This window comes from Macaca thibetana, chromosome 12, assembly GCF_024542745.1.
Source record: "Macaca thibetana thibetana isolate TM-01 chromosome 12, ASM2454274v1, whole genome shotgun sequence".
NCBI lineage: Eukaryota > Metazoa > Chordata > Mammalia > Primates > Cercopithecidae > Macaca > Macaca thibetana.
This window is the reverse complement of record NC_065589.1, coordinates 68,944,602-68,966,749: the sequence shown is the minus strand read 5'-3', so window position 1 is coordinate 68,966,749 and position 22,148 is coordinate 68,944,602. Positions and strand designations below refer to the sequence as shown.

At 43.6% G+C, this 22,148-nt stretch overlaps 2 protein-coding genes across 2 annotated transcripts in view; one reads left to right on the top strand and one right to left on the bottom strand.

The window, feature by feature from the left end:
- Positions 1 to 8,262, bottom strand: part of SP3 (Sp3 transcription factor) — a 56,910-nt gene extending 48,648 nt beyond the window's left edge. Inside the window, exons 1-3 of the mRNA XM_050751817.1 lie at positions 7,179 to 8,262; positions 6,416 to 6,567; positions 5,779 to 5,901 (exon numbers count right to left, since the gene is read on the bottom strand). Of these exons, the coding sequence (XP_050607774.1) occupies positions 5,779 to 5,901; positions 6,416 to 6,567; positions 7,179 to 7,185 (282 nt within the window). The 5' untranslated portion in view covers positions 7,186 to 8,262. The remainder of the gene's footprint in view (positions 1 to 5,778; positions 5,902 to 6,415; positions 6,568 to 7,178) is intronic.
- The window catches only part of SP9 (Sp9 transcription factor), a 921,284-nt gene that overhangs the window by 540,557 nt on the left and 358,579 nt on the right, over positions 1 to 22,148 (top strand). The window lies entirely within an intron of this gene.

The following is a 22,148-nucleotide window of genomic DNA, read 5'->3' as shown; positions in this document are numbered from 1 at the left end:
AGTCACATGTCACTCTGCAACTTCTATCTGGTATAGAAATTACAATGTTAAGTCACCTTTCCTAACATTACAGTGACGAATGTTTCATTTCAGTCTCTTGGCATTTTGAGTCAACCACAAATATTTAAACCTATATACTAAAATCTAAAGGGTGTCTAAAATCCAATCTTTATCTTCTTAAGGTTACTGCTCACCTGGAGGATCCACTGAAATTTTTTCTGACCAGCATAAAATTTACAAGTATTGAGCTTTTATCAAAGAATATAGTAACTCAGACACAAATTAGTTTTACAATACTGGCATTATGTCCCCTTTACTTTCTTTTAAAAAAAGTCAAATTTACAGCATGTAACTTTTTTTTTTAACAAAATAGTAATAAAGACAGATATTCAACCATCACTGAACAGCTTTCTAATCAAGAAATTCCTTGAAAATAAATACAGCTATTCAAATGACAAATCTGAGTAAATACTGCCCAAGTCATCCCCTCTCCAGAAGCTAGATAAAAATAAACTGTAGTGCCATTTTTCCCAGCAAGTCAGGCCATTAATTGAAGGAAAATCTCTAAACCTAGAGCAAAGTGATGTATTCTGAATTTCTCTGAATAAGCCTGAAATGAAAACCATATATTAAAATACCTGTGAAGCACAATGATGGGGAAAAAAAAAAACCCAACAGGTAATTTAAGGAAAATAAGCAAGAAAAGGGACTTTTTCAATATAATAAATTTGCAGTTGTAAAAAATTTGCTAACTACCCCATTTTCTAAATGGAATGGAAAAAACACACTCAATCAGAAAACTACTAGATTAATTATGCCAAAACTACACTCGACAAATAATATATTACACTAGAAAAAAAAGAGCTCAGAACTGAGTTCTAGTTCTGACTACACTGTGGAATTGTGTGAGTTAGAGCAACTCAATTTCCTCATGTGAACAACCAGAAAAAATTACTTTGCAGGGTCATAAGAACCAGAAGAAAAATATTGAGTTTTATAAACTACTGAGCACTGTGCAATCCCAAGATCACTGTGATTGCTAAGATTATGAGAATAGATTTGAAAAACATCCACTAAAATGCCCAGCACAATTCCCAGCACTCAGTAAGATCTATATATATTTACTGAATAGTTATTTTACTTTAAAATCATTGCAAACACAATGACAGAACAGATCAAAACAAATTTTGAGGTATTAAGAGCCTTCTATGAAAAAGTCTAAACCAATTTTAAACCTATTTCCACAATTCCACAATGAATCAGCTCCAAATATTTCAAAACTACAAAGCCTTGTAAAGCACCATCATGTGTAAATTTCATCACCAATATACCACTAAAAGAGATAAAGTACACTAAATACCAAATGGGAGAAGAATAAATTAGAAAATCATCTGAGACAAAAAAAAAATAAAGTATGAAAAATCTTTGATGTTAGACTACTGGAAACACTACAAAAACAAAAGAAAAGGAGATTTAAAAACATACAACCATGGCCGAGCCGGTGGCTCATGCCTGTAATCCCAGCACTGTGGGAGGCTGAGGTGGGCAGATCACTTGAGGTCAGGAGTTCGAGACCAGCCCGACTAACATGGTAAAACCCCGCCTCTATCAAAAAGACAAAAATTAGCCGGGCATGGTGTACATCTGCAGTCCCAGCTACTCGGGGGCTGAGGCAGAAGAACGGCTTGGGCCTGGAAGGCGGAGGTCGCAGTGAGCCGAGATTCTGCCACCACACTCCAGCCTGGGTGACAGGGCGAGACTCAGTCTCAAAAAAATAAAAGTAAAAAAAATTAAAACAGGCAACCTAGACGAGAACTAGTATTTGATTTAGAAGCAAGATAATTCTCTACATAACTTATGTCTACATAAGTTTACAAACTAAATTAAAAATCCACCAGTGTTTCTCTCAGTACCTAATATTCTTACTGGACAACTAACAAACAAAACATGGGCAGGTGGATTCTTTGAGTCTAGGAGTTCAAGACCAGCCTAGGCAACATGGCGAAACCCCATCCCTACAAAAAATACAAAAATTAGCCAAGTGTGGTGGCATGTGCCTGTAGTCTCAGCTACTAGGGAGACTGAGGTGGGAGGATCAATTGAGCCCAATGGTTGAGGTTGCAGTGAGCTGTAAAAGTGCACCTGTACTCCAGACTGGGAGACAAAGTGAGATTTTCTCAAAAAACAAACAAAACACCAACTAACATGAATGTTGGCATTAGTATGGTAAGAAATTGTAACTAAGGCACTCTAAGTCTCTCTACATACAAATATACCTGTGGAAACGAAAAAAGAAAAAATTCACACCAACTATTGCATAGTATTTGGAAATGATCATTAACTTATTTCCTACGAATGCCTTTATGAAAGCCAGAAACAGGAAAGGAAGGAGCATAATTGGAAACAAGAACAAGTGTGAAGCTGAGGTGGAAACAAACTAAGAACTAAGAGCAAATATTCAAGTTTCTTAAAATCTTCAAAGAGCACTAAAAGAACTGAAACAGACTTCAAATAGAATTACCCTACCCAATGAATTAGTTACAACGACAGCATAGGTCTTATTTAAATAATGGCAAAATAACATTTTTTGAAGTAAGCTATTACTTATTTTTTAGCTCAACAACATTTATGTGCCATATTAAGGAACACTAAATTTACAACCTAAACCAAAAATCAGGCAATGACTTTCCTAATAGTCACTTATTTTAGGCCAAACGCGGTGGCTCATGCCTGTAATCCCAGCACTCTGGGAGGCTGAGGCGGGTGGATTGCTGAGGCGGGTGGATTACGAGGTCAAGAGATTGAGACCATCCTAGCTAACACGGTGAAACCCCGTCTCTATTAAAAAATACAAAAAAAAAAAAAAAAAAAAATTAGCCGGGCATGGTGGCACACGCCTGTAGTCCCAGCTACTCAGGAGGCTGAGGCAGAATGGCGTGAACCCCGGGAGGCAGAGCTTGCAGTAAGCCAAGATCGCGCCACTGCACTCCAGCCTGGGGGACAGAGTGACACTCCGTCTCAAAATAAATAAATAAATAATAGTCACTTATTTTATTACACTAAAGTGCAAATGAGGTAAATTAAAAATCCACAAGTTCACATAAATGCAAACTGGTCAAAGTTAATACTTGCACAAAGGTCTACTTTTTTCCATTTCCTGGTTTATTACTAAAATTAGCCACACAACTTAAGCACAAAGGAGCGCTGCTATAAAACCATCTTTCAGAGTCCACATTGTAGAACATTACATGTGAGACTGCTTTATGACTAGACTTCTTCAGCAATGTACTGTGGGTAACCAAACACCCTTGGCTAGGATCCTCTTTTATGACAAATTCCAAATTCAAAATCCAAATATTAAAAGCAATCTTCAGCACAGTTGATTGGCTTTTCAAGGCCCTTTTAATCTCAAAATACCAAGCTAAACTGGCATAAAGTTGATCTGTACATGTGTATTTCCACTTGTTTAAACACAATATATAAGCAACGTGGAATCCTAGACTGGATCCCAGAAGAGAAAATGGACATTAGTGGAAAAGCTGGTGAAATGCAAACAAAGTCTAGTTAGTAATATCATACCAATGTTCATTTTTTAGTTTGGACAAATGTGTCATCATGATGTTAACATTAGGGGAAACTGGATGAAGGGTATGAGACGATTCTCAGTTCTGTATTTCCAACTTTTCTATAAATTTAAAATTATTCCAAAATACAATTATTTAAAAACACAGCTATAACCTCTCATAATTCCGAATCATTTGAGTAATAAAAGATTATCTAAGCCCATGAACTCACGTAAATTTCTTTCCTTTTCTAAGATGTGCTGAAAAAATGTCAAGTTCATATTTGCACTGGAAAAATGATTTTTCTATTTGCTAAGGCAAATATACGCAAGCCAGTCTTACCAATTTTACTCAAAGCGAAAAATCTTGGGCGCAGGTACCAAACATCATAAAGAAATATATGATTTAGGATTTTTTTTTTTTAGGCAAAACTATTTTCATTTTACTATGATTGGCAAATTATGATTTGAGATTTATCAGATTGATTCTAGTTCATGTTCATCTGGCAAAATATGTGTTGTTAGGAATGATTTGGTAATTCAGAGAAGCAGCTAAAGAAGCACGGAAACTTCCCTACAAGCATACGGCCACAGCTGGCTAAGGCTGGAGACAGTATTCTATCCTTGGGCCTCAGACTCACATATATAGGTACATACACATTTTTCACCCATAGTTCCTTACTTCTCCCCTCCCCCATCTGTAAACTGATACCTAAACTTTACAAATTACAGCTACAAGAAAAGTTTTGTTCCATTTGAAATACAAAAAAGATCAGTAGAAGCAATCTGCTTTTCAATTTTACTTATGCAGTTTAAGATAGTCAATTTCTTTTGGCACTTAGGAACCAGAGGGATACAGTTCATAAAAAAGGTCTACCAACCCTTAGTGAAGCTGAAATGAGGTGAAATAAAGGCCTACCAATCCATAAATGTATTTAAAAATAACAATGCCTAATACAATTTTACGTTTTTACATCTTAATCTGCTTATAAAAAAGACATTAAAACTATTCACATCCCCTATAATGAAACACTAAAATTACAAATCTATTTACCAATAATAGCTTAACATTGGTTTAACTTAAAAAAAAAAATCTGGACGTACTAAGCATTTGCTGTAGACTATACCAAATACCAAACTTCTCTTTCTTCAGTGACTATTCAAAATATCACTCCACAAATCAATTCCTATGATCTACCCCCCCCCCACACACACACACACGAGAGGGTTTTCATTATTTTAACAGGTGAACAAATCTACACAATACAACAGTGATGATCCAAATGTAAAATTCACAATTAACAGTCTAAAAACTATTCCTACCCTATTTGTATTAACCCCTCACATAACACAGGCGAGCTCCTCCCCTTGCCCCGGACACTGTGAAAACACTACAGAAAGAATCCCACCACATCTTACCTGACTAGCAGTCGTAATAAAACAAAAATATACTTTTGCCAATCATATTCAACTGTAAGTATTGCAGTATTAGCATGCATGTAAATACAATTTCTTACATATACTTTTCTAACACTGATAGTCATATTCAATTTCAAAAGATAAAGTACTATCTAAGCAACTTGCCAATTTCAAAGGCTGCTAAATGTTTCACTTACGCCCCTTACAAAAAAAACTCACTGCAAATTTAAGTAGTCTGCAAAAACTAAAATTCAACGATTTTGAATGGTCACTAAAAAAGCAAAAAGTGTTCACTCCTGCATACAAAAGGATAATTCAAATAATAAACCCCCATTTTTTAAAAATAATGTATGATTTAAAACAGTAAGATCCTGTAACTTCCAACAGAAAATGCTCCCGTTTCAAAAATACTAAAAACTAAAGACACTCCTTCTAGTTGATACTATCTATGGCCGATAGGCTGTGCTTGAAAATTTTGTAGTGTTCAGCGAAGGAGTTTTCAGCACTGATATGAATTGCTCAAACATCCATTTTGGAGTCCTCTACCCCCGCCCTCTCAGACTTCATTTTGTGAAGAATTTTGCGCGAGGTGCCGCAGTGACAATTTCGAGAAAGCCTGGGCTGACTTCAGATCCAAACAGGGATGCGAAAGAGCAGGAAAGGGCGCCCTGGAGCCCAGCGGCCCGTGCGGCTCGGGAGAAGCGCGGGCGCCGGGGAGGCCTTTTGGGCGGGCGCGCTACGGGCCCCGGATGGCGGGCGCCGGGCCTCAGCGGGGGCGGGCCGCGCGCGGGACTTACCGCTCCGGCGGCGGTGGGGGCCCCGGCTGCGGCGGCCGCCTCCTCCTCGTCGTCGCCCGGCGATGGCGGCCCTATCTTGCTGCAGGTAGCGGCCAGCAGAGCGAGCGGTGACGGCTGAGTGTCCTACCCCCAATGGGCGGGTTCAGAGAGGGAGACAGGGGGAGGGGGTGGCGGTTAGGGCCGGGCGGCCGCTCGCACAGGAAGTGCGACTCGATCCCCGCCGACTGCGCCCGGGCGAGCGCCAACCCGCACTCTCCTCCTCCTCCTGGTCCCGCCGCCGGCCCCCGCCTGGCGTCCCCCGCTCCACGAACCCCGGCTCCCCGGTCTGCGGGCAGGCGGGCGGCGGGCTAGCGCGCCGGGCCTCCGCCTTCCGCCCGGAACCCACCCCGAGAGGGCACGCTGGGGCCCACACTCACACGCGCACAAAAAGGCGGCAGGCGGGCGGGGCGGGGCGTCGCGGGCGGGGTCGGAGCGTTGGCGCCTCGGGCGGGCAGCTCCCGAGGCGGGGGGAGGGGAGGGGAGGGGAGGGGAGGGGAGAGGCGAAGAGGGAGGGGTGAGGCGAGGAGGGAGGGGAGAGGCGAGGGGAGGAGAAAGCGGCGCGAGGGGGGAGCCGGGCCGGGGCTCAGCCGCTCCTCACCTGGGCCGCCGCCGCCGCCGCCGCCACCGCGCCGTTTCCGTGCTGTTGCTGCTGCTGCAGATACTCGCCGTGGCCGCCGCCACCACCACCGCCGCCGCCGCTGTCCACGTCCAAGGCAGCCATTTCCTCTTGTTTCACGGGCTTTTCGGGAGCTGCAGGCACAGCGCGGGGGGGTGGGGGTGGGGAGGAAGGCGGGTGGCGGAGAGGGAGGGGGCCCGCGGGCCGAGGCGAAATTACTCCCAAAGCCCGGACCCAGGCCCCTTCCCCTCCCCCACCCGCCCCCCGGCGGCGGCGGCGGCGGCGGCTCCCTCCTCCCCTCCTGCTGCTGCCCCCGCCCGCCGCTGCCTGTAACCCTCCTCCTCCTCCTCTTTCCCTCCTCCTCCTCCTCCCCGCGCTGCCCCTGCCCCCTCTCCTCTCCTCCCCTTTCCCTTCGCGCCGCTCGCTCTCACTCGCGCTCGCTCCTCTCGCACCGTCAGTCACTCACACACGCCCGCCCGCGCCCGCACACAGGGGGATGCGCTCCCGGCGGACCGGGCCGCCCGCCCCGGGGCCTGGCGGGGAGACGGCGTTGCTGGGGCTTCGGGGGTGGACGGTGGCTGGCGGGGAGGGGAGGGAGGCGCAGGGGAGTGCAGCTTTCTGCCTCTCACAGACACTCGGTCGCACACACGGGGCCAGGACCGGCGGCAGCGGCCCCGGGCTGGCTGTGGTCGGCGGCAGCGGCGGCGGCGGCAGCAGCAAGGGTTGCTCTCTCGGCTTTACGTACCGGTCATAGTGTGTTTAGGGCACCTCAGGCGGGGCTCCCCGCCGCCTTACACATGGTGAGGAGCGAAGGCGGCGGCGGCGGGAGAGGATGCGGGAAGCGGCGGCGGACACGGCCGGAGCGGTCCGGGGATTTTTTTTTCCTATTTTGATTGACTGTGCGGGAAACACAAAAGGTGGAGCCTCCAGCCCAAAAGGGGGGAAGAGGGTGACAGCCTGCCCGGAACTCCCGCCCCTCTTCTTGGCCCTCATTCGCCGCCGTGTTCTCCGTCGGATGTGCTCATTGGTCCAGGCGCCCGTCCGTCGCTGTGCCAGGCGGCGCGCTTCCTGTTTGCCCCCCGGGTGGAAGGGGCGAGACAATGAGCGGCCGTGGCAGCGTAGGTTTCCGAGAGCGGCTACGGCTCGCCGGTTACCCCGCTGTGTCCGCGTCTCTCGCCGGCTGCCGCTGCCAGGCCCGAGGCGCAGGCCTCCTCCACCTCGCAGGCGCTCGGAGCAGGCCTAGCCAAGCTGTAGGGGAGCTGAGCTGGGGAGGAAATTCGTCCCCGGTGACTCCGGCTCCACTGGATGCTACCTCCATCCCGGCAGCAGCCTCGGCCGGATTTCCCCAGGGCCTCGCGCTCTTGGAGCCGCCGCTTGCCTGCGCTGCCAGGAGGCCACCGCCGCTCAGCCCCGGGGCTGCTGCTGCGGCCGCTGCCGCTACTGAGCAAACCAGACCCGCCCCACGAGCCCGGGGGGAGGGAGCTGGTATTAGGGGAGACACCCCCTCCGAGGCTGGAGGAGGATTTTTCTCACACACATCCAGCTTTCTGATTCACAGACAGCCATCTCGCTCCCAGCCCCCTTAGCCCCAGCTTTCCAACCGGTCTCCCACTTTCACGTACCGTGAAGGCAGGCATTTAAAGCAAAAAAATTTCAAGTCACCTCACATACGGAAGGAGAGTTTTAATTTTGGCCAGTGGCACCAAAACGGGCACTTAAAAGTATATTTCAGTTTACCTGTGGTATGTGTATGTATCCAATGGGGCAGAATACACTTTTTTTAAAAAGTCAGTCACATAATCATTTTGCTGCACAAACGTATTATCCCCAACCTCTTAATCCTCTTGGTACCAAGTCAGATATCTCCTGAAACAAGCCCATCAACCATTGCCAACTTTTTTAAAGTCGTGAACTGGTGAAGTACCTTTTTTCCCCCATTGGAACATTTTTGTTGTATTTTAAAATCTTGTTTCACTCATTGGATTAGGTTAAAACTCCTTCCTTCTTTGGCAACCTTGATATCTTGCTGTCATCCTGGGGGAAAATGCTGAGGTTTTATGTCTGTGTTTTGCCAACTAAGAGATATCTCTCCCTGTTACCTTCAAGTATAGTTGCCAACAAAGAAGTTAAATTCAGGAGGTGGAAACACTGTCCACAATACCTCTTTTTTAGAAATCTGGCTCAAGAATCAGTTTTCCCATTACTGTGATGATTGTATTTTGTGTGATATGTGATGATGTGCTGGTGGATGAGGTTGTGAAGCACTTTAACTAGATTTTGTGTGTACTAACTTAATAGGTAATCCATTTGTGAGATAGCGAATTTGCATCCCAGTTCCAAAGCAGTTAACCGCCTATGCTCACAGGATCAGAAACATTGTATGGTTACTTTGCTCTTAATTGTACAAAGATCGAATTTCTAGGGAATTGACCTAAAAACCACAAACATGCGGAAACGAGACTCAAAATTCTGAGTCCAAGAATAAGGTTCATCTCTCCTAATAGTAAGACCTTGTAGTCTCATTTAATTGGAAAAATAACTTCAAAGTTGAATGGTATAACCTGTGTACTATTTTACAACAAAAACTTTTAAGGAAATAAAAGTCACAAAATAACCTGATTTGGGGTGGGGGGAAGGGAAAAAGAGATGGGTGCCCTGAAGAGCAGGACAGGTGAAAAGTGAAAAGTAGACTGGGAGAGAGGAAGGGAAGTCACTATTATCACTCTGTTCCTACCTGGATCTGTTGGGTGGAAGGTAGCTCTTTCCCTAGAAAGGATATTTCAGGCATTTTCAGATTTTTTGTTTGTTTGTTTTTTCAGGAGTGGGGATATGTTCTACACTATTGCCATACCATTTTTGCAAAGTGTTAGTCCAGCCACCTAGAGAGCAAAGTATTTGGCCACAGGAATTAAATTCATTTCTTCATTCATACCAGTTGGCAAATGATATAAGACATGAAGTCTTTTTTCTTTCTTTTTTGCGGGGTGGGGATGGCACGTCCATAGACCTATTTTTTTTTTTTTTTTTTTTTTTTTTTTTGAGACAGAGTCTCGCTCTGTCGCCCAGGCTGGAGTGCAGTGGCCGGATCTCAGCTCACTGCAAGCTCCTCCTCCCGGGTTCCCGCCATTCTCCTGCCTCAGCCTCCCGAGTAGCTGGGACTACAGGCGCCCGCCACCTCGCCCGGCTAGTTTTTTGTAGTTTTTAGTAGAGACGGGGTTTCACCGTGTTAGCCAGGATGGTCTCGATCTCCTGACCTCCTGATCCGCCCGTCTCGGCCTCCCAAAGTGCTGGGATTACAGGCTTGAGCCACCGCGCCGGGCCTTTAGACCATTTTAACAAACAAAAAAACACGGAAAAAAAAAAATAGCCTAGCTGGGCACGGTGGCTCATACCTGTGATCCCAGCACTTTGGGAGGCTGAGGACGGCAGATCACTTGAGGTCAGAAGTTCGAGACCAGCCTGACTGCCATGGTGAAACCCCGTCTCAACTTGAAATACAAAAATTAACCAGGCACGGTGGCGCACACATGTAATCCCGGCTACTCAAGAGGCTGACACAGGAGAATTACTTGAACCTGGGAAGTGGAGTTTGCATTGAGCTGAGATGGCACCACTGCACTCCAGCAAGACAGAGACTGTCTAAAAAAAATTTTTAAATGACCTACCTGAACTAACTATACTGCTTTTGATGGGATGCTTTTAAGAGATATATATAGAGGTGGGGTGACAAAGAGAGGTTGGTTAATTGGTACAAACATACAGTTAGATGGAAGGAATAAGTTCTAGTGTTCAGTAGCACAGTAGGGTGACTATAGTAAATAGCAATATATTATATATTTCAAAGTAACCAGAAGGGAAGATTTGAAATGTTCCCAACACAAGAAATGACAACCGTTCAAGGTGACAGGGGAGAGAGGGCAGAAAAAAAATGTCCAAAGTGATAGATACCCTAAACACTCTGATTTGATCATTACAACACTGTATGCGTGTATCGAAATACCACATGTACCCCGTAAATGTGTACAAATATGTATCAATTTTTTAACAACAAAAGATGCATATACCAAAAGCATCACTCGCTACTTTAGTCAGATTCAGAGAACCCTCTTAGACCACACTTGAGTTACTGTCATGGAATATCTTTTAAAAATGGCTGGAAATGAAGATAGTCTTTTGAAAGAACACCTTTTCCTGCCTATTTCAGTATTGTAGTCAAGTCATGAAATATAATTTTTTTTTATTTGAGACGGAGTCGCACTCTCATCCAGGCTGGAGTGCAATGGCATGGTCTTGGCTCACTACAACCTCTGCCTACCGGCTTCAAGCAATTCTCCTGCTTCAGCCTCCCCAGTAGCTGGGATTACAGGCGCCCGCCACCATGCCTGGCTAATTTTTGTATTTTTAGTAGAGACAGGGTTTCACCATGTTGGCCAGGCTGGTCTCAAACTGCTGACCTTGTGATCTGCCTGCCTCTGCCTCCTAAAGTGCTGGGATTACAGGCATGAGCCCGGCTGAAATACAATTTAATTAAAATACTTTCTTAATAGAAACTGCCTCTCAGTGGCACCTACTGCTACATTTACATAGTAACCCAAAATTGCAATTGCTTAACAGGGAGAGAATCACAGTGCTGGATATTATTTATACTTTTTCTTCCAAAACAATTTTAGGAAATTCTCTGCTGGCAGTTTTTACCTGCCTTTAAGGAACATAATTTTTCCAGTTCCCCCTAAAATGGCTGAGTGCTGCACCATAACATCATTCCAACCAAACAGCTGGAATAAAAAATGCAATTATACACACATATATATGTATAATCTATACACACTTAAGTATGTATAATATATGCATTAATATATAAACAGAACAATCCATAATAAAAGAGATGACCATCATGGATAAATCTCAATATTGTGTGAAAAAAGCTAGTTATAGAAGGATAAACATTACGCTACTACTGTATTTATATAAAGTTTTTAAATGTACCAAATTATATTCTATACTATATATGGATATATACATATGTAGTAACATTGTAATTGCAAAGGAATGATGTGCTAAATTTAAAATGGTGATTACCCTTGGTATGAAGAGAATGGGATTTGAATGAGTTTCCCATGGGCTTTGTTTACATTTGCAAGTTTTACTTAAGCTAGGCTGAGTGTATTATTATTGTATTCTCTATATTGTTCTCTTTGCCTGAAATACTATTTTAAACTAAGCATTATTTTAAACTAAAAAAAAAAAAAAAAGTACCTGATAGAAGAAGTACTGCAATAAGTAAGTATGCTCAGGTAACTGATCAAAGGGCTGGAGGCAAGAGAGAATAATTCAAATATAACTAAGTTTGCCAGCTTTTAGTAAATGGAAAGATGAACTGAAATAAAGGATTTTAAAAGGGCATGAGTAAGTGATGGGCCATTATGAATTTGGTCTTAGATGTGCTGAGCTGGAGGCGCTAGCAGGACTTCCATGAGATGGATAGCCAACAGACTGTTGTCAAATTGAGTCTACAGCCACAAAGAGAAGCAAGGGCAGGCTTGGATTTGGGGACTCTTACCATCTTCACAGGCCTTTGTCCATTTGTCTTCAAACATAGCTATGTTTGAAGGATAAGCATTCCTTCCTATCTTTAAAAATCCTCCATGTGACTCGTTGTCCCTAGCTAGTATCTTTTTTCTTTCCTCCCTTTCCTTGTCCAAAGTCTCAGTAACTTGCTGTCTTCTTACTGCCTTCCTAATATAATTCTACACCCAATTTCAGCATCTGACACTATAAACATTTCCTCCTTAACACTCTCTCCTCCCTTGAACATTATCAGCTTTCTGGTTTTCTCTCAAATATGTATTTCTCTGTATTTTTACAGTGCAGTCCCATAAAAAGCTACCTGTGGTTGGCCGGGCGCGGTGGCTCAAGCCTGTAATCCCAGCACTTTGGGAGGCCGAGACGGGTGGATCACGAGGTCAGGAGATCGAGATCATCCTGGCTAACATGGTGAAACCCCGTCTCTACTAAGAAATACAAAAAACTAGCCGGGCGAGGTGGCGGGAGCCTGTAGTCCCAGCTACTCAGGAGGCTGAGGCCGGATAATGGCGTGAACCCAGGAGGCGGAGCTTGCAGTGAGCTGAGATCCGGCCCCTGCACTCCAGCCTGGGAGACAGAGCGAGACTCCGTCTCAAAAAAAAAAAAAAAAAAAAAAAAAAAAAAAAAAAAGCTACCTGTGGTGATGGAAATATTCTATGTGTGCACTGCCTATTACCATAGCCACTAACCACATGTGACCATTAGGAACTTGGAAATGTGGCTAGTGTGACTGAGGAACTGAAGTTTTTTTTATTTTAATTAAAGTTAAATGCGAATGGCCACACGTGGCTAGTAGCTATCATATCAGACAGTGCCACTTTAGGGTTTCTTTTCAGTTTTTGGTTCCCCGAGCTTTTCTTCAGAAGCTGGGAACGCAGCGTTCTGTAATGTCAGCCCTCATCTCCAAACTCACTCCCAAACCTCTAGTTATCTCCTGTCACCTGAGTTCTTGTTCTATATCCTTTTTTTTTTTTTAGACAAAGTTTCACTCTTGGTCAGGCTGGAGTGCACTGGCATGATCTCAGCTAACTGCAGTTTCCACCTCCTGGGTTCAAGCGATTCTCCTGCCTCAGCCTCCTGAGTAGCTGGGATTACAGGCGCACGCCATCGGGCCCAGCTAAATTTTTTTGCATTTTTAGTAGAGATGGGGTTTCATCATATTGGCCAGGCTGGTCTCAAACTCCTGACTGCAAATGATTCACCTGCCCCGGCCTCCCAAAGTGCTGGGATTACAGGCGTGAGCCGCCGCACCGGGCCTTGTTCTATATCTTTAAGCACTGTGAATTCCTCTTGAATGTCTCACTTTCACCTCAAACTCAGAATGTTTAAAGCTAAACTCATAGCTTTCTCTACACAACCAGCTCCTCCTCCATTCCAAAGCTTCTGTCTGCGACAGTGAGGCCATCATTCTCTCAGAAGCCCATACGGGAAATTACCTTTGACACATCTCCCTTCCCTCTCCCACAGGCAGCCGCTTACCAGGTGCTGACTGCCAAGTTTTCCTGCAGACACTCTCAGCTACCTGTTCATTGAAATCACATTTATTGAACCCTGCTCTACAAGATGCTGCATGGTCCCTATCCTCAAGGAGTGGATATCCAGTTAAGAAACAAAATATAGGGCCGGGCACAGTGGCTAACGCCTGTAATCCCAGCACTTTGGGAGGCCGAGGCGGGCGGATCATGAGGTCAGGAGATTGAGACCATATTGGCTAACACAGTGAAACCCCGTCTCTAATAAAAATACAAAAAAATTAGCCAGGCATGGTGGTGGGCGCCTGTAGTCCCAGCTACTCAGGAGGCTGAGGCAGGAGAATGGTATGAACCTGGGAGGTGGAGCTTGCAGTGAGCCGAGATCACATCACTGCATTCCAGGCTGGGTGACAGAGCAAGACTCCGTCTCAAAAAAAAAAAAAGAAAAAAGAAACAAAATACAGGCCAGGCACAGTGACGCATGCCTCCCAGCACTTCGGGAGGCCAAGGCAGGAGGAACACTGGAGCCCAGGAGTTCAAGACTAGCCTAGGCAACATACTGAGACCTCAACTCTACAAAAAAATTTTTTTAATTAGCCAGGCATGGGGGTGCATGCCTGCAGTCCTAGCTACTTGGGAAGCTGAGATGGGAGGATTCCTTGAACTCAGGAAGTCAAGGCTGCAGTGAGCCGTGATTGCACCACCGCACTCCATCCTGGGCCACAGAGCAAGAACCAAAATATAAACATACACAAATTCAAATAATAGAGAAGAGAAATAACAAAGCCTACAATACATCAGATGCTTTGCCAAAGGACTGTCTTCCGAATTCAGAAATCACTGGGGGGTCAGTCAGCTCCTTCTGGAAGGGATCAAAGCATGCTTTGCCCTGGCCCGCTTTTGTTGCCCTAGACAGGCCTCCAGACTTTCCTGCTCCTTTCTGTTCTATGTCTACCACCAAATTAATCTTCCTTAACCTGGCTCAAAAAATTTGAGTGATTCAAATGATCTAATGCATATCAGGGCATCTCTCCCAACTCCTCACTGTCCTGTAGACAATCTAACCACGGAAAATTTACTGGCCCTCTGCCGCCAGGATTTTCCTTCTCCCCTCCCCATGCTCCAATTCAAGTCTTAACCTCTTTCCATAAAGCCCCTGCTGGCCAGGCATGGTGGCCAATCTCAACACTCTGGAATTCGAGACCAGCCTTAGCATCATGGCAAAACCTCATCTCTACAAAAAATACAAAAATTAGCTGGGCATGGTGGTGTGCACCTGTAGTCCCAGCTACTCTGGAGGTTAAGGCAGGAGGATCACCTGAGCCCGGGAAGGTCAAGGTTGCAGTGAGCTGTGATCGTGCCACTGCACCCCAGCCTTGGTGACAGAGACCGTGTCTCAAAAATAAAAATTTAAAAAGCCACTGCTTCCAGCTATTGGTCATTCCCTCATCTCTAACTTTCCATTAACCTTATAGTATACCCCTTAATATCACTCTTAATTCATGATTTAGTATTGTCACCACGATTTAAATCATAAGTGCTTTGTGCACAAGCAATATCTTACTCTTTTTCTACAGTTCTTAAGCAGTGATTTCCAAGGAAGGAGAGGTATCATTTGAAAACAAAACAGCTCTTTGTCCCATAGGGACGTTTTTAAAAGCTATGACACTTAACTTACTGGAATTTCAAATATTAAAGGAAAATGTGAGACTTTTATGCTTTATGAAAGCAGGCATGTTGTGCAGTGAAAGAGTAAGGAGACAATTTTTCAGTGTTGAGCAAATAGAAGATAATTAATGGATATCTGTTGAACAATACATTGATTTCAACAAGCCATGAATTTGGATTCTTTTAGGATTAAACGTTCAGACTTCTTATTTTAATGGAGAAACTGTTAGTAATATGACCTGCTGATTGTAAAGGGGCCACAAAACTGGTACTCACCAGTTGAACCAACCATCAAAAACATAAGGATATGTTTGAATGTTTTTATGAACCATTTGATATATAATATATGCACAATGTATACATAAACTATAAAACAATAATAGATGATGAAGTCACCTAATTTAAGAGATTTCTGGAACTAATAAACACCTATTTATTTATTTATTTATTTATTTATTTTGAGACGGAGTTTTGCTCTTGTTGCCCAGGCTGGAGTGCAGTGGTGCGATCTTGGCTCACCGCAACCTCTGCCTCCTGGGTTCAAGCGATTCTCCTGCCTCAGCCTCCGTAGTAGTTGGGATTACAGGCATGCGCCACCATGCCCGACTAATTTTGTATTTTTAGTAGAGATGGGGTTTCTCCGTGTTGGTAAGGCTGGTTTCGAACTCCCAACCTCGGGTGATCTGACCACCTCGGCCTCCCAAAGTGCTGGGGTTACAGGTGTGAGCCACCGTGCCTGGCCAACACCCATAATTTAAAGCTTCTGTTATCTTTAACAGCAAATGACTTTATTTTTGCTCTAATTACATATATTTCACTGAGTTTTTTTTTAAATCTAGTATATTAAAAATATGGCGTTTCTTGGCCAGGCGTGGTGGCTCACGCCTGTAATGTCAGCAGTTTGGAAGGCTGAGGTGGGTGAATCACCTGATGTCAGGGGTTCAAGACCAGCCTTACCAACGTGGTGAAACCCTGTCTCTACTGAAAATACCAAAACGAGCTAGGCATGGTGGCGTGCGCCTGTAATCTCAGCTACTCAGGAGGCTGAGGCAGGGAAATCACTTGAACCCAGGAGGCGGAGGTTGCAGTGAGCCAAGATCACCCCATTGCACTCCAGCCTGGGCAACAAGAGCGAAACTCCATCTCAAAAAAAAAAATAAGGCATTTCTTTAAATTCTGTAGTCAATATGCCTGTCTTACTCATTGCATTGGAATTATTTTGTTTCTAGCATGCTTGCTAACTCATGAGTTTGTACTTTTTTACTCTATTTTGAACATTCTGATTTCACATTACTGAGATAATCTTTCTTTTTTTTTTTCTTTTTTTTTTTTGAGACAAGGTCTCACTCTGTCACCCAGGCTAGAGTGCTGTGGTGCCATCTTGGCTCACTGCAACCTCCACCTCCTAAGCTCAAGTGATCCTCCTGCTTCAGCCCCCCCATGTAGCTGGGACTACAAGCGTGAGCCACTACATCTGGCTAATTTTTGTATTTTTTATAGAAATGGGGTTTTACCAGCTCAGGCTGGTCTCGAACTCCTGAGTTTAAGCGATCCACCTGCCTCAGCCTCCCAAAGTGTTAGGATTACAGGCATAAGCCACCAAGCCCAGCCTACCGTGAAATAATCTTTCTACCTCATATTTCCTCCACACTGAATTGAATAAGCCACTTATCTGCTTATGTCCCTAGTCGTCTTAAGTCATTTCATTCCTTCTTTGTATTGACTGACTCTCCCTCTAGTTTTGTATAACAAGCTTACTGCATGTTACTTCTTCCAAATCACTGACATATAAAAATGAACAAAATTGGTCCTAATATTGATCCCTGGAGCTTTGTAACCCATCCATTCCAAACTATTCCACACTTTGATATCAAAGTCAATGTTTAATCTACTTAAGTATTTCATCGCTATACCATACTTGTCTAACTTCTAGATTAGTTGTTTGTCTGGTATTGTTTTCATGGTACTTTATCCTAAAATATAAGTAATTGGTTCATGGCTTCCCTCAGCTGATACTTGTTATTAGACCCAGAAGTTATTTCATATCACTGAGGCAGATGAGATGTGAAGCCATGCTGACTCTTTTTAAAATTAAATCATAACTTTCTGATATTTCCATTTGCTGATTTCCTACAAAATTTACCCATGTCACCTTCTCTACGGAAGTTAATACTTCTGAATCTCATGCTCAAGAGAAAAAGGGATATTTAAGGAATGAATAATAATTTAATGAGGGTTTTACTTATTATAACTGACATAGACCTAGTCAAAGATAATGTATTTCAAATCACTTTTCTCCTTATTGATGAATTCAAACATCTATTAAGAATAAAGAAGCAGGCTAAGCGTGGTGGCTCACGTTTGTGATCTCAGCACTTTGAGAGGCTGAAATGGGTAGATCATTTGAGTCTAGGAATTCAAGACCAGCCTGGACAACATAGGGAGATGCTGTCTCTACAAAAAATAAAAAATTAGCTGGGCGTGGTTGCACCCATGGTGGCATGCACCTGTGATCCTAGCTACTCTCAAGGCTGAGGTAGAAGGATTGCTTGAATCCAGGAGGTTGAGGCCGTAGCGAGCCGTGATCGAACCACTGCATTCCAGCCTGGTCAACAGAGCAAGACCTTGTCTCAAGAAACAAACAAACAAAAAATCAAGAAGAAGATATTTGCATTACAATAGTGAAAATGTATCAGAGTAGTCAAAATTCATAGAACTGTATAACTAAATAAGGTAAATTTTACTATATGTAAATTATACCCTATTTTATAAATAGGAGAAAAAAGTAAATAGAATCTTCATTTTATGTTTGTTTTGTTTTTTTGAGACGGTGTCTCACTTTGTTGCCCAGGCTGGAGTGAAGTGGCACCATCTTGACTCACTGCAACCTCTGCCTCCAGGGTTCAAATGTTTCTCCTGCCTCAGCCTCCTGAGTAGCTGGGATTATAGGAACCCACCACCATGCCCCGCTAATTTTTGTATTTTTAGTAGAGATGAGTTTTCGCCATGTTGACCAGGCTGGTCTCGAACTCCTGACCTCAGGTAATCCACCCACCTTGACCTCCCAAAGTGCTGGGATTACAAGCGTAAGCCACCACACCTAGCCAGAAGCTTCATTTTTAAAAAAACCTAGTAGAATACTGAAAATGAGACTCTGTGAGAATAGCATAGGGGATGGTCCAGGCTCCTGTACCTGGGAGGTTTAACATAAACTAATTTAATTGTGGAAACTTTTTTGAAGAGGAGATGGAAGCATATGAACAAAGGCTTAGAAATGAATATTTTGAAAGAAAGAAATCCATGGATAACAGTGGAATGGCAAGAAATGCACATGTTAGGCTGGGCACGGTGGCTGACACCTGTAATCCCAGCACTTTGGGAGGCCAAGGTGGGCGGATCACCTGAGGTCAGGAATTCCAGACCAGCCTGGCCAACATGATGAAACCCTGTCTCTACTCAAAATACAAAAATTAGTCAGGTGTGGTGGTGCATGCCGTAATCCCAGCTACTTGGGAGGCTGAGGCAGGAGAATTGCTTAAACCCAGGAGGCGGAGGTTGCAGTGAGCCAAGATGGCACCACTGCACTCCAGCCTGGACGACAGAGTGACATTCTGTCTCAAAATTTAAAAAAAAGAAACAAAAGAAATGCACACTTTAAAAGTGTGTTTAATGTATGCTAAAAGCAAATGCATAAAAAGGCCAAATGAATAAACCCACAGAGTTCCTCACAAACACATATATTTCTGCAAATATAACAGCAAGATTATAGAAAGAAAAATGGTGTATATAAACACACACACATATGTGTGTGTGTGTGTGTGTGTATATATATATATCTGTTTTGTACACTTGAAAGCAGGAACCATCAGAAAACATTGCACCTAGTAGGACTTTAATGAATTATTTGACTAAAGTGATATTTAACTTCTTTAGGCCTGTTATCTCATTATTAGTCAGCTATTCCTAACTTGTTTTTAATTTGTTTTATTATTTTTAATAAACTTTTTATTTTGGAATGCTTTTAGATTTACAAAAAAAGTTACAAAGATAATATAGAATTCCCATACACCTCTAATCCAATTGTTAGATTACAGCCAATCATTCCAGTTTGCACAGACTGTCCTGGTTTTAGCACTGAAAGTCCCACATCCCAGGAAACCCCTCTTCCACACAAACTGGAATGGTTAGTCACCCTACAATGTTAGTATCTTACCTTACCATGGTACATTTGTCAAAACTAAGAAACCAACAGGGTGCATTATTACTAAACTCTAGACTTTATTTGGATTTCATTAGTTTTTCCAGTAACATCCTTTTTGTATTATAGGATCTAAATCAGGATACCACATTCATGTGTTTAGTCATTATGTCTTAGTGTCCTCTAGCCTGTGACACTTTCGGAGTCTTTCCTTGTTTCTCATGTCTTTAACTCTTTTAAGGAGTACAATAGCCCACCCTTATCTGTGAGGGCCATTCCAAGACCCCCAGTAGGTGCCTGAAACCTCAGCTAGTACTGAACCCGATTGCCATCAATTGGAACACGTTTTTGTTCATGTCTTCCACCCACAAACTTAATGCCTTTTGCATCTTAACTAGCATTTATCATGCACAGTGGCCATAACTTTTGCAATCTGAGGTGTGATGGCAAAACTAGCAGGAATTACTTTTCCGTTCATCACAAGTTCACAGATAGAAGATTTGTTCTTGTCTTAGATCTCAGCAACCCCAGCATATGATTTTTTTTCTTTTTCTATTGAGAAGGTTCGCCTTTTCATTTAAAGGAGGTACTTTATGGCTTCTCCTTGGCATATCTGAATTACCAGCATCACTACTCTTGGAGCGTTGGGACCATTGTGAGGTCAAATAAGAGTGACTTGAAGGCTGGGCTCACGCCTGTAATCCCAGCACTTTGGGAGGCCAAGGCGGGTGGATCACAAGGTCAGGAGATCGAGACCATCCTGGCCAACATGGTGAAACCCCATCTGTACTAAAAATACAAAAAAAAATAGCTGGGCTTAGTGGCATGTGCCTGTAATTCCAGCTACTCAGGAGGCTGAGGCAGGAGAATCGCTTGAACCAGGGAGTCAGAGGTTACAGTGAGCAGAGATCTTGCCACTGCACTCCAGCCTGGCAACAGAGCAAGACTCTGTCTAAAAAAATTAAAATTTTTTTTTAAAAAAAGAGTGACTTGAACACAAGCACTGCGGTACTGTGACAGAATCCATGAGAGGGCAATTGAGTGACTAACAGGTGGGTAGCATTGACCATGTGGATCTGCTGGACAAAAGGATAATTCTCATCTGGGTGAGATGGTGTGGGATGGCCTGAGATTTCATCAAGCTACTCAGAACAGCACACAATTTAAAATGTATAATTTTTTATTTCCAGAATTTTCCATTTAATATTTTTTGCCACGATTTGCTGAAGATAACTAAAACCACAGAAAGTAAAACTGTTGATAAGGAGGTGCTATTGTACTGGTAAAGTATTTTGTAGAATGTCCCTCAATTTGTGTTTGTCTGGTGTTTTTCTGACATTTAGACTGGTCTTATGGGGCTCGAGGTCCTAATTTTATTTATTTATGTATTTACTCATTTATTCATTCACTTTTAGAACCGAAGTTTTCCTATGTTGCTCAGGCTGGAGTGCAGTGGCTATTCACAGGTGCAAACATAGCAGCTTCAAAACTTCTGAATTCAAGCCATCCTCCCATTTCAGGCTCCTGCATAGCTGGGACTACAGGTGCGTACCAGCTCATCCAGCTCTTATTTATTTATTTATTTATATTTTGTTTATTTTTCTTTTTGAGATGGGGTTTTGCTCTGTTGCCCAGGCTGGAGTGCAGTGGTGTAATCATGGCTCACTACAGCCTCAACCTCCCAGGCTCAGTTGATCTCCCCACATCACCCCCGCAACAAATAGCTGGGACTGCAAGTACATGCCACCACACCTGGATAATTTTTGTATTTATTCTAGAGATGAGGTTTTGCCATGTTGCCCAGGCTGTCTGACCTTATTTTTAATACTTGCATAATATTTCATAGTATGTAACTTGGAATATATTATATGACATTCTTGTAACTAAACATTTGCACAGATCCATGATAATTTTTTTTTTTTTTTTTTTTTTTTTTTTTTTTGAGGCGGAGTCTCGCTCTGTCGCCCAGGCTGGAGTGCAGTGGCGCGATCTCGGCTCACTGCAAGCTCCGCCTCCCGGGTTCCCGCCATTCTCCTGCCTCAGCCTCCCGAGTAGCTGGGACTACAGGCGCCGCCACCACGCCCGGCTAATTTTTTTTTGTATTTTTAGTGGAGACGGGGTTTCATTGTGTTAGCCAGGATGGTCTCGATCTCCTGACCTCGTGATCCGCCCGTCTCGGCCTCCCAAAGTGCTGGGATTACAGGCTTGAGCCACCGCGCCCGGCCGATCCATGATAATTTTTAAGGTTGAATTCCTCTAAGTGGATTTGCTGTACTGAAGTGTAAACACAATTTTAAGGCTTATGATATGCATTGCCAAATTGCCCTTCAAAGTGCATAAACTTACCAGTTTATACACTCACAAGCAATTTATAAAAGTACTTATTTCTCCACACACTCAGTTTTCATTTTTATTTTTAATCTTTGCCAATTGGATCATCAAAAATATGGTGCTTTTTTAAAGTTTCATTTATTTGATTACTGGTGAGAGTGAGCATTTTTACACGGTTAGTGCCATTGGTATTATTCTATGAGTTTCTTGTTTATACCCTTTATCCAATTTTCTATTGAGACATTCATCATTTTCTTTTGATTAGAAAGTGCATATTAGGCCGGGCGCGGTGGCTCAAGCCTGTAATCCCAGCACTCTGGGAGGCCGAGGCAGGCGGATCACGAGGTCAGGAGATCGAGACCATCCTGGCTAACACCATGAAACCCCGTCTCTACTAAAAAGTACAAAAAACTAGCCGGGCGTGTGGTGGGCGTCTGTAGTCCCAGCTACTCAGGAGGCTGAG